Source organism: Patagioenas fasciata, chromosome 2, assembly GCF_037038585.1.
Source record: "Patagioenas fasciata isolate bPatFas1 chromosome 2, bPatFas1.hap1, whole genome shotgun sequence".
Taxonomy (NCBI): Eukaryota; Metazoa; Chordata; class Aves; order Columbiformes; family Columbidae; genus Patagioenas; species Patagioenas fasciata.
This window is the reverse complement of record NC_092521.1, coordinates 74,986,343-75,001,769: the sequence shown is the minus strand read 5'-3', so window position 1 is coordinate 75,001,769 and position 15,427 is coordinate 74,986,343. Positions and strand designations below refer to the sequence as shown.

Below are 15,427 nucleotides of genomic sequence, written 5' to 3'. Positions count from 1 at the left end.
GTGATAGTATATTTACATTATATTTTAGGTTTTTTTATAATAGAAAAAAATACTTCAGATTTAATAACTTTTGTCCTTCCCAGATATTTTCTTTACCTGCCACTTAATAGATGAAATAATTAAATTTATCATGTGATTTCAAATTATCTTAAACTGTGATGAATTTATTTTAAAATTTTTATTTCTTTTTTCTGTTTATTTTTTTTTTCATGTTTTTCAAAGTGTTTTATTTTCAATTTTGTTCAAGTTTTATTCTTATTGTATTCTACTTGTGCTTAGGGGCTGAAAGGGAAATGACCTGAATCTGTATCTTGTGCTTTAGCAATCATACTGGAATAACTCAGTTAGCTTGTCTAGATGACGCTTATTCACTCAGGGAAAGTAGAGTCATATCTGTCTGAAAATGAATGTAAACCAAAGCAGAGGGGCAAATGGGACAGTAGGAAATTATTCTCCCTCTTTGATTTATGGCATTTACTCTGAAAGATGCAGTTCCTTGCAGACATTAAATGTCAGTGCTCCCTTTATTATTTTTTATTTTGTTATCCAATAATGTGATTTTGAAGTAATCTTTTGATCATTCAGAGTAGTGCATACATAAAGTATGCACATTATATTTCTACCAGTAAACTTTTTGAGAGCTGTAGTTTTTTTGATGTGTATATATATAGCGCAATATTCTCCAGGAACTTTAATCTCTGATTAGTGGAAAAAAAGCATATGGATTATAGGATGTTTCGATTATTCATCAGGGTTTAGGAAATAGGGCTGTGTTCTCGATTTTATGAGGTTACATTCAGCAGTTTCACTAACCGGAAGAGATGGAGATGAAGACGTTGTAAATGGGCTTAGGAAAAAGTGTGATTCAGTGAACTGGTCATTCTGGATCCTGCTGTAAATTTCCAGGTTTGGTTTTGTTCATTTGTGGAGAAGCAAACTCCAAAGGGCTTAAAAATAAATAAATAAATAAATAAATAAATAAATACATACATACATACATACATACATATATATTTAAGCAAATAGAAGTCTGTCCATATACATTTAAGCAAATACACGTCTGCTGATAATGGACTTTCTTTTTCACCTTTCATAAAAACCAGGATTTGATGGGTCAGGCTTAAAAAAACCCCACTCAGTTAGTTTCTCTAGGGACCCCTTGTGACCAGCCATGTGTAGGCTCAGCTGCATGGCCACAAGGCTTTGTATTTTAGCAACTTCTCTTCCTGCCCCTATTCAAATCTCTGAACCAGGACCTCTGAGAAGTGGGCAGAAGAGAACATTGAGAAGCTAGTATTACTTGATCTACTCCCAGTGGCAACTCTTCTAGTTGGTATTTATGAGAATTTTCAGCCTTTGGGCAACTAAATCCACCTCCATTCCCATTGCAAGGTGAAAAAGAGCATCAGGAAATCAGCCAGGGGACTTTCTCATCAGTGTAGATCTGGCTCCACTTTATTCCAGTGTGACTACGGCTTATGTAAGTCACGTATCTGAAGTAGTTTTATATTCTCTATCCTTGTACTGCCAGCAGTGTGGCTGTGGAAATGTACCACGGGCTGCAAAACCCTTCTGAGAACTGAGGAAACATTTGGGTGATTAGCCCAGGCTGCCCTCCTCTTTGTGATATTTTACTGAAACAACTGTAAAGTCAGATCAAAAACCTGGCTAGCACCAGGTTTTGACTCTGTCAACAGCCAGAAAGGAAAAGTATACATACAAGATAAGCACATGAAGTTATGTTTTTACATTACTCAACCACCCTTCAGCAATTTGTTGCTTAGAGGTTTCCTAAGCCAGAGGTGGTCTTACTGGATTTCTGCCCCCTCACCTCCCCTATGAATTTCTCTAATCTGTTATTCAACTCAGATCAAGTTCTGGCATCCAACACATCCATGTCAATGAGTTGTACAGTTTCCCTATGTGCTGTAAGACAAATTACTTCCTTTTACTCATTTTGCATTGTCTTCCCTACAATTTAATTTGTCACCCCCACTCTTGCATGAGAAACATAGGAGAGTGAAGAATTGTTCCTTAGTTACATTCCTTAGGCCAGTCATGATTCTGGGCTCTGTAAACAAACCTTTCTACTACCTTGTCATCTCCCTTCAATGGTGAAAAGTTTTAACCTATTAAGCAATTGCTGATATGGAAAGTGTTCCATTCCTTGTTGTCATTTTATATTATTTTTGTTCCCTTGTTATTATATTGTTATTATAGCTGCTCAGCTAGCTTGAGGACCTCAGTAATTAAAGATATGGAATTCTTGGTTGTGTTTCGTAGTCCTTGCTAAGCTCATGATTCTGCAGCTGATGCTGTTGTTAATACTTAAGTTAATTAGTTTACAACCAATGTGGGAATTGATATTTTAGTTTCAGTCTCATGGTGGCATTTTACTAGGTAAAGAACTCAATAAGTAATACTCAGAACCTTTAATGAGGTGAAAGTCAAGCACAAACATCTAGTTTGACCGAGGGAGAAGAGAGAGGATAGAGATGAAGTTTTTTTGTCAGAATATGTGTGTTTGTGTATATGTATAGACAAATAAAAATGCAGGTGTTATTAAAGTAATGTGGTAGAAATTAGCAGTGGAAAATATCTTTGTTGAATAGCTTTGAGGAGATGATGGTTCTTGATGGCTGTTGAACAGGTGTGCTGGCTCAATTTATGCCATTTTAATGATAATGTTTCCCTCCCTAGGTCTTGAACTATCAGGTGCTAAAGGTTTGATACTAACAGCGCTAATCAAACCAGATTGGGCTTTTCTCTGTAGTTCCACTCTAGGTTTCTGAATTAATGACATTGTTGGAATCAGAGAGGAAAACAGAATAAAAAAAAATGGTCAACTCAATTTCCATTGCCTCAGTTCACTACTGAAAACAGCTTGGTGATTTAAGCAAGGGGAAATGTTTGTTGCTGATCAGCTTACTCTGTATGGAGAGTTTTTGTACTAAAATGAATTATGAAATCAAGGTATAGAAGCATCATAATTTGGCTAGCCGAAAGAAAAAACAAAATCTTCTAAAGCTTTTTATCTGTACCATGCTGGTCTTTATACCATTTACGATTAAGAATTAAACAAAATTAACACAGAATTCTCTGTCTTTGCTAATCAGAATTTTGATTCATTTTCTTTCAAAACTTCATTACATACACCAATTTCGTTTTATAAGACAGTTGAATGTCTCCTTAAGCAAGCATTTTGCAAACGGTAATTCAATGGTGGCTGTGTAGAGATGCTAGAACACTGATAAAAATCAATGATCTCTTGTAAAATGTTTCCTCAGGTTGGCTGTCAATTAAATTGAACACCTTTGTTAACTATATCTGTCTTTGTAACATCTTTTTTATTGTCGCATGTATTTTTTCAGGGATGATGCTATGCATTTAAAACATTTGATCAGAGATCTATTATGTGTTAGCAAATAATTGCAAAGCAAATCAGCCAGCTGCTGCTTTGGATTCCACCTCATTCTGGATCTCTTTGGTGTAACAGCACTGTTCAGGTGTCAGGTCTTATTGTTCACTTGATATTTGGTACCCTGCAGCTTGGACCCAAAAGGATTTAATTCCTATAACATTCTTCAGGAATCAGCTAAGAAGACACTGCATCTGGAATGTTTCATCTTAATTCCTTTCAAGCAGTTCAGGGGTTGTATTTTATTCCAAAACCACCAAAGACCAAAAAAAAACTTACAAGAATTTATTTGTAATGTGGCTTTTCATACAGTGCAACTTCTTATGCAGAAGCTGCTGTTGTCATAGCTAAAGTGTAGCAATTACCATTTCATTCTACAGAAAGAAACAGGATTATTCTCTGAGAAGATCCTTGGATATTGTATTTTGAATTTATGTAAAATTCTTAATAAAATAAAATCTGCAGTGTAGAATTTTTCATTGTGGAAACTTGCACTGCTCTGAATTCAGGGGAGACTTCATTACTTTATACTAAGAGAGGTCCTGTTCCAACACAAAATTAAAGTTAAAGCCCTTACATTGCTACTCATGTATTATAGATGAGGGACATGTGGTCCTTTGTGCTGGTATTTTGCTGAGAGCAACTCAGACAGTGGTTAAACTGGACATATGTATCAAAATAGTCCTTCATATTTTTCATTTCACTTTAATATTCTGTAAACATTTCTTTTTATGTTGGAAATGGGCAGCATCACAGAGTGTGCTGTGATACATCTGCTTTGAACACATGAAGATACATTCCACACCTCTCAGATCCAAGTAACCCCCCTGCTACCCTGAATCACAAGTTGTACATAGAAAAGACATGGGAGAGGAGGGTATTGGCACAAGGGAGTCCCTAGAGGGATAGTCCCTAGAAACCAGAGAGCTGTAGTAAAGGTTTTGGTGATGGATAATCGTGGAGCTGGAGAGTGAGGAAGTAGAAGTAATGCTGCAGTGAAGGATGTGAGAATGGTGGTCAGCGGGAAGATGGAGGAAGCTGCAGATTTCTGGGGAGATGTGGACAATGCAGTCTGAGCTCCCTGCACCCCTCCCAGCTCTGCCTTTCCATCACTCACTGGTAACAGGGAACAGCAGCAGCAGCAACTGAAGGAGGATTGTGAAGCCAAAGGGAGGACGTGCAGCTGCAAAGGAGGACTGGGAAGGGAGAGATGCAGCAGCAGCCCTGTGTTGCCTCACCTCTCTGCTGAGCTCTGCCCTTGCACCTCACCCTGGGAGCTGGTGCTGCATAACTTGTAATGCTGAAGCAATGTGCATAGAATGTAGTTGCCATTTCAGGGTTTATGGGTTTATTGTAACTTCCCCAACTAAATATTAACAGTGAGTAAATCTAATTAAAAAAATAATGTGTTGGTTACATTGCCTGTACATAACTTCTATCACATGTATATTGAGAAAGAAGACTTAATTTCCTAAATTGAGACAGATTATGTGGCCATACAGCTGAAGAAAATTAATTAACTTGGTCATCTCTCTAAATACCCCAATAGTTGCCTTTGTGTATCTGTAAAGCACAATTGTTCTCATGTTGCTAAAATAAAAGCTGTGCAGCTTTGTTAAAAGATTTGAAAAATAGTGCTGCATGCCAATTTTTCTCATTAGAAAACTTAAAGGATTTTTTTTTCCTTTGTGTTTGTGATCAGTAATCATGGTTTTCTGCTAACCATTCAAAGCAATGTAGTAATTAAAGCATACTTTAGTTAGCCTAAGTTCAGGTAAATTGCACAGTGAAATATCTTGTAGTAATTAAAATGTAGGCATAACACATTTTTGTTTGTTTCTGTTTGTTATCATTGATTTAACAACTTCCTTATTGAAATTTTGTTGTTCAATAGTATAACACTAAAATCACTGTGATAATGGAGTAGACGTACATGATGTTATTTGACATAACCCTTACAAGAAAATCAATTGAAACAAATGTTGTTCCTGTCTTCATAGTGACAAATGGATTTATTTTGCCATGTACTGTGTATCATTTTTAGATTTGGAGATGGCTATTCTGTCAAGGTTTGGCTTAGTAAAGAAATAAGCTATCAAAGAATGATTTTGGACTATCTACAACTGCATTTTCCTGGAACACAGTTTAAGGTACGGCTAAAACCTCACATCATAGTACTTGTTCTATGGCAGGATTAAGTATGGGCTGGTGAAAACAATATATACACATTTGGATATATTGATCTTTTCCTGAAAAAAAAAAGTATGAACATCTCTTTCATTTTCCAGTTAAGCAATTCTTAAAAATCTGAGTTGTGATATTGATCAGATCAACTCCAAACAGTAATTTAGGCAACATAAATAAACAATTCCTTTCTCTGAGTGATATTTTCCTTTTGTTTTTATTGTTGATGGATTTGAACTTGCCTTTGTGTTCACTTGAAGCAGGAGTGCACGAGAGTCACTGGAAGTATTTGCTTTGATTGCTTTCTGATAAGGTGCATAGATGATAAGTCTCTGTCTTTACTGAGATGCTTTAATTTGAAGACAAAGCCTTGCAAAAGACCTACAGTAATTAGATTCCAAGAAAAACTATCGAGGCTTTTTTTTTTTTTTTTAAACTTTATCTGCATTTAGGAAAAGAATGAGCATAAAATTATCCTAAACTTATATAAACTTTTATAAGATTAACAGAATGTCATCTCAGAACATGCACAAAATACGTGCTCTTGAGTAAGAACAGTTCTTTGTGCTACCAATGTAGACAAAATGCATTCTTCTTTAAAAGCTCATGTTTTCCATGTTAAACTGTGATGAGAGCCTCTTGAAACTAGCCTGGTTATAGCCAAATGTAACTTAATTCACTTATATCTGCCTGTTTCTCTCATTCTTTCTCGTTTGCAGGGACAGCATCTCAACCTGCTTGAGTACCATGTACCACGAAGTCAGGGATGCTTAGCAGAGCTCTTCAGAGTCCTAGAGAACCACAAAGCTGTTCTCCAAATCAAACACTACTCCATTAGCCAGACCACGTTAGAGGAGGTATTATTTTATTCTTATTTTTATATTTTATTTTGTATTTCTTCTTTTTCTTTCCCATTCTTTCCTCTATCTTCCCTCACTCCCCCTCCTTTTTTTTTTTTCCTGAAGATGCTGTGTATTGTAATTATTGGTATAGTAGAACACTATAGCATTTGATGGATTAGCCAAATCTATGTGACAAACCAGTAGTTCCAGGGCATCTCAGGTCTACACAGTAATTTCATGATCCCTACTGCTTTTACGCTGGAGATTAACACTACAGTACAGCATATAGCTGGATAAACACACAGTGCAATGGGTGAGTAATTGGCTGATGGTCCGAGCTCAAAGGGTTCTAGTAAATAAGGTTATGTTGAGCTGGCGGCCAGTCACTAGTGGGGTTCCACAGGGATCGGTCTTAGGGACAGCACTCTTCAATGCCTTTATAAAGGACATAGACTCAGGACTTGTAGGATTGCTTAGTAAGTTTGCCAATGACACAAAATTGAGAGGAGTTGTTGACACTCTTAAGGGTAGAGAGGCCCTGCAGAAGAATCTGCACAAGTTGGAGAACTGGGCAATCACCAACCACACGAAGTTTAACAAGGGCAAGTGCTAGATTTTGCGCCTGGGACATGGCCACCCTGGCTGTACATACAGACTGGGGCATGAGATGCTGCAGAGCAGCTCCATGGAGAGGGATCTGGGAGTTCTGGTTGACAGCAAGTTGAACATGAGCCAGCTGTGTCCCTGGAAGACAAGGGGGCCGACCGTGTCCTGGGTACATCAAACACAGCATTGCCAGCCGGGCAAGGGAGGTGATTGTCCTGCTCTGCTCTGCACTGGTGCGGCCTCACCTGGAGCACTGTGTGCAGTTCTGGGCAACACAGAATGAAAAAGGTATAAAAGTACTAGAGAGTGTACATATAGTTGGTGAAGGATTTAGAGCAGAAGCCATATGAGGAGAATCTATAGTCACTTGGTTTGTTCAGCCTGGAGAAGAGGAGACTGACAGGGAGACCTCATCATATTCTACAGCTCCTTCATAAGGGGAGGAGGAAGGGTAGGAGCTAATCTCTTCTCTTTGGTGATCAACGACAGAACCCGAGGGAATGTCAGGAAGATGTGCCAGGGGAGTTATAAGTTGGACATTAGGAAAAGATTCTTCACCCAGAGGGTGGTGGAGCACTGGAACAGACTCCCCAGGGAGGCCTGGATGCCTTCCTGTGTAACCTCATCTAGGTGTTCCTGCTCCGGCAGGGGGATTGGACTAGATGATCTTTCAAGGTCCCTTCCAATCCCTAACATTCTGTGATTCTGTGTCACAAGCCTGACAGTGTTCAAGAAGAGACTGGACAATGCCCTCAGACACATGGTGTGAACTGTGGGGTTGTCCTGTGCAGGGACAGGAGTTGGACTCAATGATCCTTGTGGGTCCCTTCCAACTCAGGACATTCCATCATTCTATACTCTACAGTAAAAACATCACAATAAGCCACATATCTGTACTGTGTGCAAATATGATTGGTGCCTAGATACATCTAAATCTGTGTGAGATGAGAAGGTGGGACCATGAACTGCCACATTCATAGTCCAGAAGTTGGAATCTTACCACTGTCCTTGTCAAGGCTGAACCAGTCTGTGCAAATTACAGTAGAACTTAGACTTGCGGGATATTTTCCTTTGAAAGTTTTCTTTTGCAGTAAGTATCGTGTTGCACACCAGGGAACAGTGGCAATGCACAAACAGATAGAAGAGATCCCACTTCTTAAAATTGTCAAATCCTATTTGCGCAGAAGGAAGAACAGTACGATGGCAAGGATGGGTTTCTGGGCGGTTGTGATATGCTAGATCACCTTCGTATGCAGCTACTTGTTATATATTCTACAAAGAGAGAGGGTCACATCTAGCCAAAACATTAATTTTCCATGATAGACAGTGTGAACTTATTCTTTTTTCCCGTGTGCAAATAATTAATGAAACATTCTGATTTGTACTGATCTATTAAATGCTTGTAAATGATCTATTCACTCAATGGCTGCATATAAGGCAATTTCAGCCTGTTGATTGTTCAGTCATTGTTCGCTCAGGCTTGTTTCCTCTCCATTATTCATGGTGATTCATCACGTCTGTCACCTACCCTTGTTTCCTCTTACTGACTAGCTGTCAGTTTTAAACAGGAAAATAGTTCTGAATAACAAACACCCTTATAATGCACCCCAAGTTTGTTTGCATATGAGTACAATCATTTGAATCAGGACTAGCCATCTTTCACTCCCCATTCCTTGCTGTCAAGTAGTTGTGTGATTAAAAAGCTGACAAGCCTTTCTGTAGTAAGACCTGCTTAAAAAAACATCAAGGAGGAACATGTTCAGAAGTATACTTTCACCTTGAATTATATGGACCCTCATCTGTGATAGTTATTGATAGAACAAGCAGGCTCAAATTCCTTAGCTGTGTGATTTCAAAGCAAATTAAAACAATTGTTTCCCACTAACTTGTGCAGCAGTAACATCTAATTTTCATATACGTTAGTAGCTCATTTTACCATTATTTTTATAATTAATCAAACACTGTATTAGCTGGAGAGGTGAAAAGGAATTATTTCCAGAGATTACAAAATATATCTCTACAGGGCTTGCTTCAAAAGAAAATGTTAATTTTTGTGTTACAAAAGCTTGCGAAAACAACTTAAAAAAATATTGTCAGCTATGTCTTCAAAGTTTCAGTTCAAGTACCGTTATTGTGAAAGTCCTGCCTTTTTCATGTCTTACAGGTATTCATTAACTTTGCTACACAACAGCAAGGAGTTCTGCATTCTTCACAAGAATCTCCTGTTCTTCATCTTGACCACCTGCCAGTCTAGGCTCAAAAGAGGATACAGCTTCAGCAGCATGTGTGTGTATGTGTGTGTGTGTACGTTTGTGTATGTATACATGCATTTTACATGTAATAACTTTCCAGCTGCCAAGAATTTGTGTATGAGAAACACACAGTAGAAGCAGAAGTGAGTTTGCATTTGTAGGCCAGAAGGAATGCTACGAGTTCTCAGTAAAACAAGAAACTGCTACATGCAGACCAAAAATCTGCCAAAAATTGACTGGAATTCTATAATATAAATGGCTTAATTAATGCAGCTTTGTGGGGGACAAAAAAACTCATCTGAAATGTCACAGTGTATAGTAGATTTTTTTTTTTTGCAGCAGTAGATCTACATTCATTTGACTACAATAATCTCTTGCATGCACACTTAACATCTAATTTTCACATGACAAGGCAAGAAAAGCCCATTAAATTGTAGCAATAGCTAGGCTATCACCCAGTATTTGTATTTAATAGCTCAAATTGAGAGGCTTTTGACTTCTGTATTAATTTAGTTCTGTGTTGTGACAAGCTAAATTATCCTTTTTATTATATAAAGGATGCACTGTATTCCATAAGATTTTATGTTAAAGAGATTATTAGTGTACTAGTCTGCCTCCCACTTATCTTAAGTAAATTTAACAAGGTTTCATAAATCATACTTGACAATTTTTCCCTTATGCCTGCAGGTTGCTGCTGGAGGAATTCTCAAGTATCTTTTTAATGATCTATTTCCTTTTTCTCATATTTTTTTTTTCCCAAAAAGAGTGTCGAAATTCTGTTTAATAGGCATGTTAGAAGAAAATCAGATAAACATTCAGACATTGATAATAAACTATTCAATAAATGTATATTATGATGCTAGATACTTCAGACAAGGCCATGCTACAGCCTTCAACCTACACATACATAAAAGCAGTAACCATTTAATGAATAAAATCTCCTTTTGTATTGTAGTGGGAGAGAAAAAGATGAAAAAACTTTGCAGTAAGCTGCTGCCTCTTTGAAAATAAGTCTTTGGGGCTCCCATGAAAAGTAGCTTATGTCGCTTTTATTGGACTGTGTTATCTGATAGTTGAAATTGTACAACTGGTGACTTAGAAGTGAATGGCTGGAATATCATTCTGGACTGGATTGGGTGTGGCAGTATACTTTGAGATACAATAATTTTATTTTAAATGAAAAATTATGCAGTGCTACTGCTTTAAATCTCTACTGTATGATGGTGACATATCAAAGAATATACTTCCGTGGTTTAGGCTTTGCAAGATGACTCAAAAGATTGTTTATTGAGGCTTGATTTGTTGGTGTGTGCTTGACCTACTATGATTTTTAAAGTCAGATTTCCAGTTAGCTGTTTCCTTAAAGGTGAAATTAAATCCTGGAAAAATAAGAAAAATTGAAGAATTACAGAACTGATCTGTATGTACGTATAGATTGGAGTGAGCTTATGAAACTACTTTATCAGTAGAATGGTCTTGGCATATACAGTCTGCTGCATAATATCAGAACTCTATCGTATTTCTCAAGACCCAAAGCACTGAAGAGCCATTAAACCTCAACAGTCACCATCCTGGCAGAAATTCCAGAACACAATGGGATGGCCATGTTTGAGGTGAAACCAGTTATATTTAATTTCTGCACAAGGCTGGAAATAGAAAGTTTCCAAGGCCCCAATCAGAACAATAAAGGTCAGTCTTACAAAGCAGAGTGTGAAAGAAGTAGTGGAGGTGAAAGAAGAAGACAAATGAAGGAAATTTGGGGAGAAACAGGTGTATGGTATCATAAAAGTGTCCTACTGTATTTCAGGTCCTTGGGGTGCAGGAAACTGAATGTACAAAGCATAGCCAGGCATCTTTGAGTGATAGTCTGAAACCAGTCAACAGGAGAACATTTCTGTAGCTTTTGTTTGAAAAAAATAGAAGGGAAAGTGGGGCAAGAACAAGTGCATAGGGCATTTTTTTTTCCTGTTGATAGATCTAGAGCTGTACATTGCTAGTATTATGATTGATCGGCTCTTTTTTTTAATTTATTTTGTTATTATAAACTAATCTCTCTCAACCATCTGAAGTCTTTAAAAAAAAAAATGAACTGTACAGAAGGAAATTAGAGGATGAATTTGGGAAAGGAGATGGTGCCAGTTCACAGGGTGTTAGGCAGCTGAGCCAGAAGGGCCTATTTGTATGAAATTGTGACAACAGTGCCTATTCCTGCTTCAGAAGTGTGCCAGGAAGTTGAATTAATAAAACAGTCCTGCAGCTCACTTGGACCAAGGGAAGCACAAAAGCATACAAGGCTCACTGAGTGAGACTGAAAAATGATGGCCCCGCTGAATGCTTAGATGGCGAAACTTTTTCAGGATTTGGCTGTGTAAAACTAATTGTCTTTTTTTTTTTTTTTTTTCTGATTAAAATGTGAAAGATTATATTAGTTTTATAGACAAATACAGTAAGTAAGGTTTACTTCAGATTGATGGTTGAGTAAACTCAGTTAACAGTGTTTTTCTTTTTTTTAAATTGCTTTGTATGCATCTCAGGAGACCCAATTTAATTCAAGCAAGTAGAAGACAATGTCTATCTACCAGTTCTTTATGGCTGAAGAAGGTCAAAATCTAATTGAGTTCTAATGTGCTGGGTTCTGTCTCGGAGGATATTTTCCCTCTCCTTGACTTGCTGCATTCCTGAAGTATGCAAGTTTCAAGAAAAAACTTTTGATACTATTGTTTTTTTCCATTAAAAAAAAATAAATTCCTAAACTAGGAAGCTAGACAGAAAAGGTCATTTATAAGTTAATGACAAAAGAATCCTTGAATTCGTAAGTCACACAGAAGTATATCTTTGTCTACCACCCTTGGATTTTGAATTAGAGGGCTGTGGATTTTAAACAATAACTTGAGAGATTTTTGTTAGGGAAGCTCCAAGTGTTTTCAGCTGGAATTTCCTCTGAGTATGCCATTCACCCTGAATAATAAAGTAGAAATAAGCTCAAAATTAGAAAATCAACCAAATGTCTGAAATGCTCAACACCAAAATTAGGGAGATGATTTTCATACTTTTAAGGGACTGCTCCACTATCTAAGTTAAAAGAAGGGTTTCTGCCAACCACAGAACAGATTGATATCCTGGTTAAATTTTCGTACAATTATAGAATGAGGTGGACAAAAATAAACTGTACAGATGAACCTTAAATCAAAGGACCACAGATTCAGTGCAGGTGAAAGGACAGTGGTAATGCTGAAACTCATGAATTGTCATTTTGAATCTTGCTACATATTAAATTTCTGTGTAGATTTTTGTCTTGAAAAGAAAGAATTTACCTGTTCTGGTTACAACATGACCAAAGATAATAAATTTCCCAGGGTAGTGGAAGATGTGTAATATGATTTCCAGCAGACAAATTGGGAACTTTTTGAGTTGGTTTGTCATTGTGAAGTTTGAATCACTGGTGTCCAAAATCTTATAAAGTAAGGAGTTGAATCTGACTCTTGCTGGAACTGCTCAACTCCTACATCAGTCTTGTTAAGGAAGCAGTATACCCAATAATTCAATAATCTAAGCCAGTCTATTCCCTAAGAGTCTAAACCCATTTTAGGTAAGAATATTGCTTTCCTGGTATTTTCCTAGTGAGTAGTAAAGCTGACAGTTTCTTTGATTCAGTTTAAAATAATTTAATCTTTCTATGTCAGCACTTTCAATTTTTCTTTCTAAAGAATAGAGAGATCAAAGCTAACAACAGTGCAAAGATCTTGCTTTAAGTGACTGAGAGCTGACTAGGTCAGACAGCTTTCCTGAGACTTACAACTAAAGAGAAAATGCTTCCTGAGTTGTGTGTTAGATACTCACGTTACAAATAAAACCAATGCTGCAAGTGCAATGCAAGCAGGCAGCAGGTACGAAGCAGAAACCACGGCTGCCTTATTCGTGCAGAGAAAGCAGCAGTCTGCTGCTATCCACAGGCAAGGGACTGCTGAACACTGAAAGAAATCAAAGCATTTTTCTTCTTTATTAATTTTTAGTCTCACAGTGAATACTGTTTTATCAGTGCCCCCATGCCTATTGTGACATGAAAATATATGTTGGGGTAAATTCTGGCTCCTTTCACAATGGCTCTGTAAAAGCCATAATCAGAGACATATGCACTCTAGAAGTTCATGCACATCTTTAGCTTAGACAGATCAAACCGACAAGATTCATATCTGCTTTCTCACAAAGTACAAATAAAGAAAAAGGAAATATAAGCTATATAAGCAAATTATTAAGTAAATAAGTGAGATTTCTATGTGCAACTAATTTATTCCAGCTATAGAACACCATACATGGATAATTTTGCTGACTGTTAGGCTGTTAGTACATGCCATGGAGAATTTACAGAAGTGCCTTGGGACCCAGCTGACTATGGAGTACCCACCAGGTAAGCAACAGGATCCTCTAACATGGTGCAGTGTAAGGTAAGATCAAACAGGAGTCTTTCCATGGTCATATCAAAGCAATAAACATTAGCTTTAAATTAAGTGTACTGCATATAATTCAAAGAAGTATCAGAAACATTTTTCCTATAACTTGTGCTGAAGTAGAGAAATTGTAAACTTTATTCAATGTAGTATTTTGATAACACTCCTAATTCCTGATCTATGTACCTTAACACATACAGACACCAGACCCCCAAAAATCTCAACTTTCCCATCAGACTTAAATATTTCAGAACGTGATTCAACTTTTGCAAAACATGTGTGTTTTTTTTTTTACTTTAATTTTATTCAAAGCTGGATCTTCAGACTTTGATAATTATAGCTGAGAACTTGAGTGAAGGAGTGTGTTACATTTATTCTGAATCAAATGGAATATGCATGTAATGATCTAGCTAAGGGGTTATAGTCATCTAGTACTTTGTAGCTAATGATGATTGTCTAATAAGAAGAACCTGAAACTGTTTTCTTAGAAGTCTGTTACTATGAATAATTCTGTTAGCAATGTGTGAGTCAAAAGTAGGTTGAATTTAGATAAGAGTGTATTCTCATTATATAGAAGGTAAGAATCAAGGTCATGCACAACATTTTGAAGCGTTGTTTTGCTGTTTTTTTTTTTCCCTTCCAAAGTTAAGTAAGTGATTAGAAGTGGCACTTGTCAGTGGCTGACTAGTCACTGAAAATGCTTGTTGATGGCCCAGAGCTGAGACTGTTTACATGCTGGTCACTGACAGAAACCTAAAGTCCTATTTTAGCAGTTTCCGTTTTGCTAACTGCATGTTTTAGCTGAACTGGTAGTAAAAGTTCATGCACAGCATTATATTTTCAAGATTGTCCTTGCAAGCTGTGCAATTTGAAATATATTTTCTACATTCTCAGCAATGGGGTAGCAGAGGAATGTGTTTCTATGTAATAACAACATATTTTAAAGTAAATTTTAAAGAGTGTTCGTGGAAATGTGTTGTAAAGTTATGAGCTATTGTGTGTATATGCTATTTAGACTTCTACCTTAAATCTAACTGCAAATAAATATGTCCACAATTATATATTTCTAATTGTGAAAGGATAGATTTAACTTTAAGTTATTTGGAAACTTTTGACTCTACAGTTCTGACAATTATCATAGCTATTTCTGTTATTCATGCAAATTGTAATAAAACCATAATTATTTCCATCTTTAAATTTCCAAAACTTAAGAATTCTGACTGTTAACTTTGATTAATAATTTGATTTTTTTTTTTATTAATTTGAAGCTGGGCTTATCCCAATGCCAGGCTAAATAATGATCAAAATAGCACAAGAACTCTGTGGTTGTTGAGGGATGGGAGGAGCAGAAGACCACTGTCAAATGGGTATGTAACCTTGAGCCCCATTGTCACTTAATGAGAAATGCAAGCCAACTTATAACTATTGAATACTATCCAAAAAGTTTGATTAGAAATTTACATTATTACAAGACTTTCTAGCACCTAGATGAAGAGTGCTATAAAATGCTTGTTTCGACTTTTCAGCCATGTGGTTTTTGCTTTTAGAGGAAGTCAACAGACTAGCCCAAAGAAACTTCGTCTGTTTTCCCTATTATGAACTCTTTATTGGAAATGAAGATATTACTTTACGGCAGAGCTTCAAGTATCACAGTTAAACAAACAAAAAATTTTCCAA

The 15,427-nt window shown here is 36.8% G+C and overlaps 1 protein-coding gene across 1 annotated transcript in view; it reads left to right on the top strand.

Moving 5' to 3' along the window:
- The window catches only part of ABCA13 (ATP binding cassette subfamily A member 13), a 196,093-nt gene extending 181,220 nt beyond the window's left edge, over nucleotides 1-14,873 (top strand). The window contains exons 59-61 of the mRNA XM_065832060.2: nucleotides 5,463-5,568; nucleotides 6,322-6,459; nucleotides 9,215-14,873. Of these exons, the coding sequence (XP_065688132.1) occupies nucleotides 5,463-5,568; nucleotides 6,322-6,459; nucleotides 9,215-9,304 (334 nt within the window). The 3' untranslated portion in view covers nucleotides 9,305-14,873. The remainder of the gene's footprint in view (nucleotides 1-5,462; nucleotides 5,569-6,321; nucleotides 6,460-9,214) is intronic.
- Nucleotides 14,874-15,427: the final 554 nt, after the last annotated feature.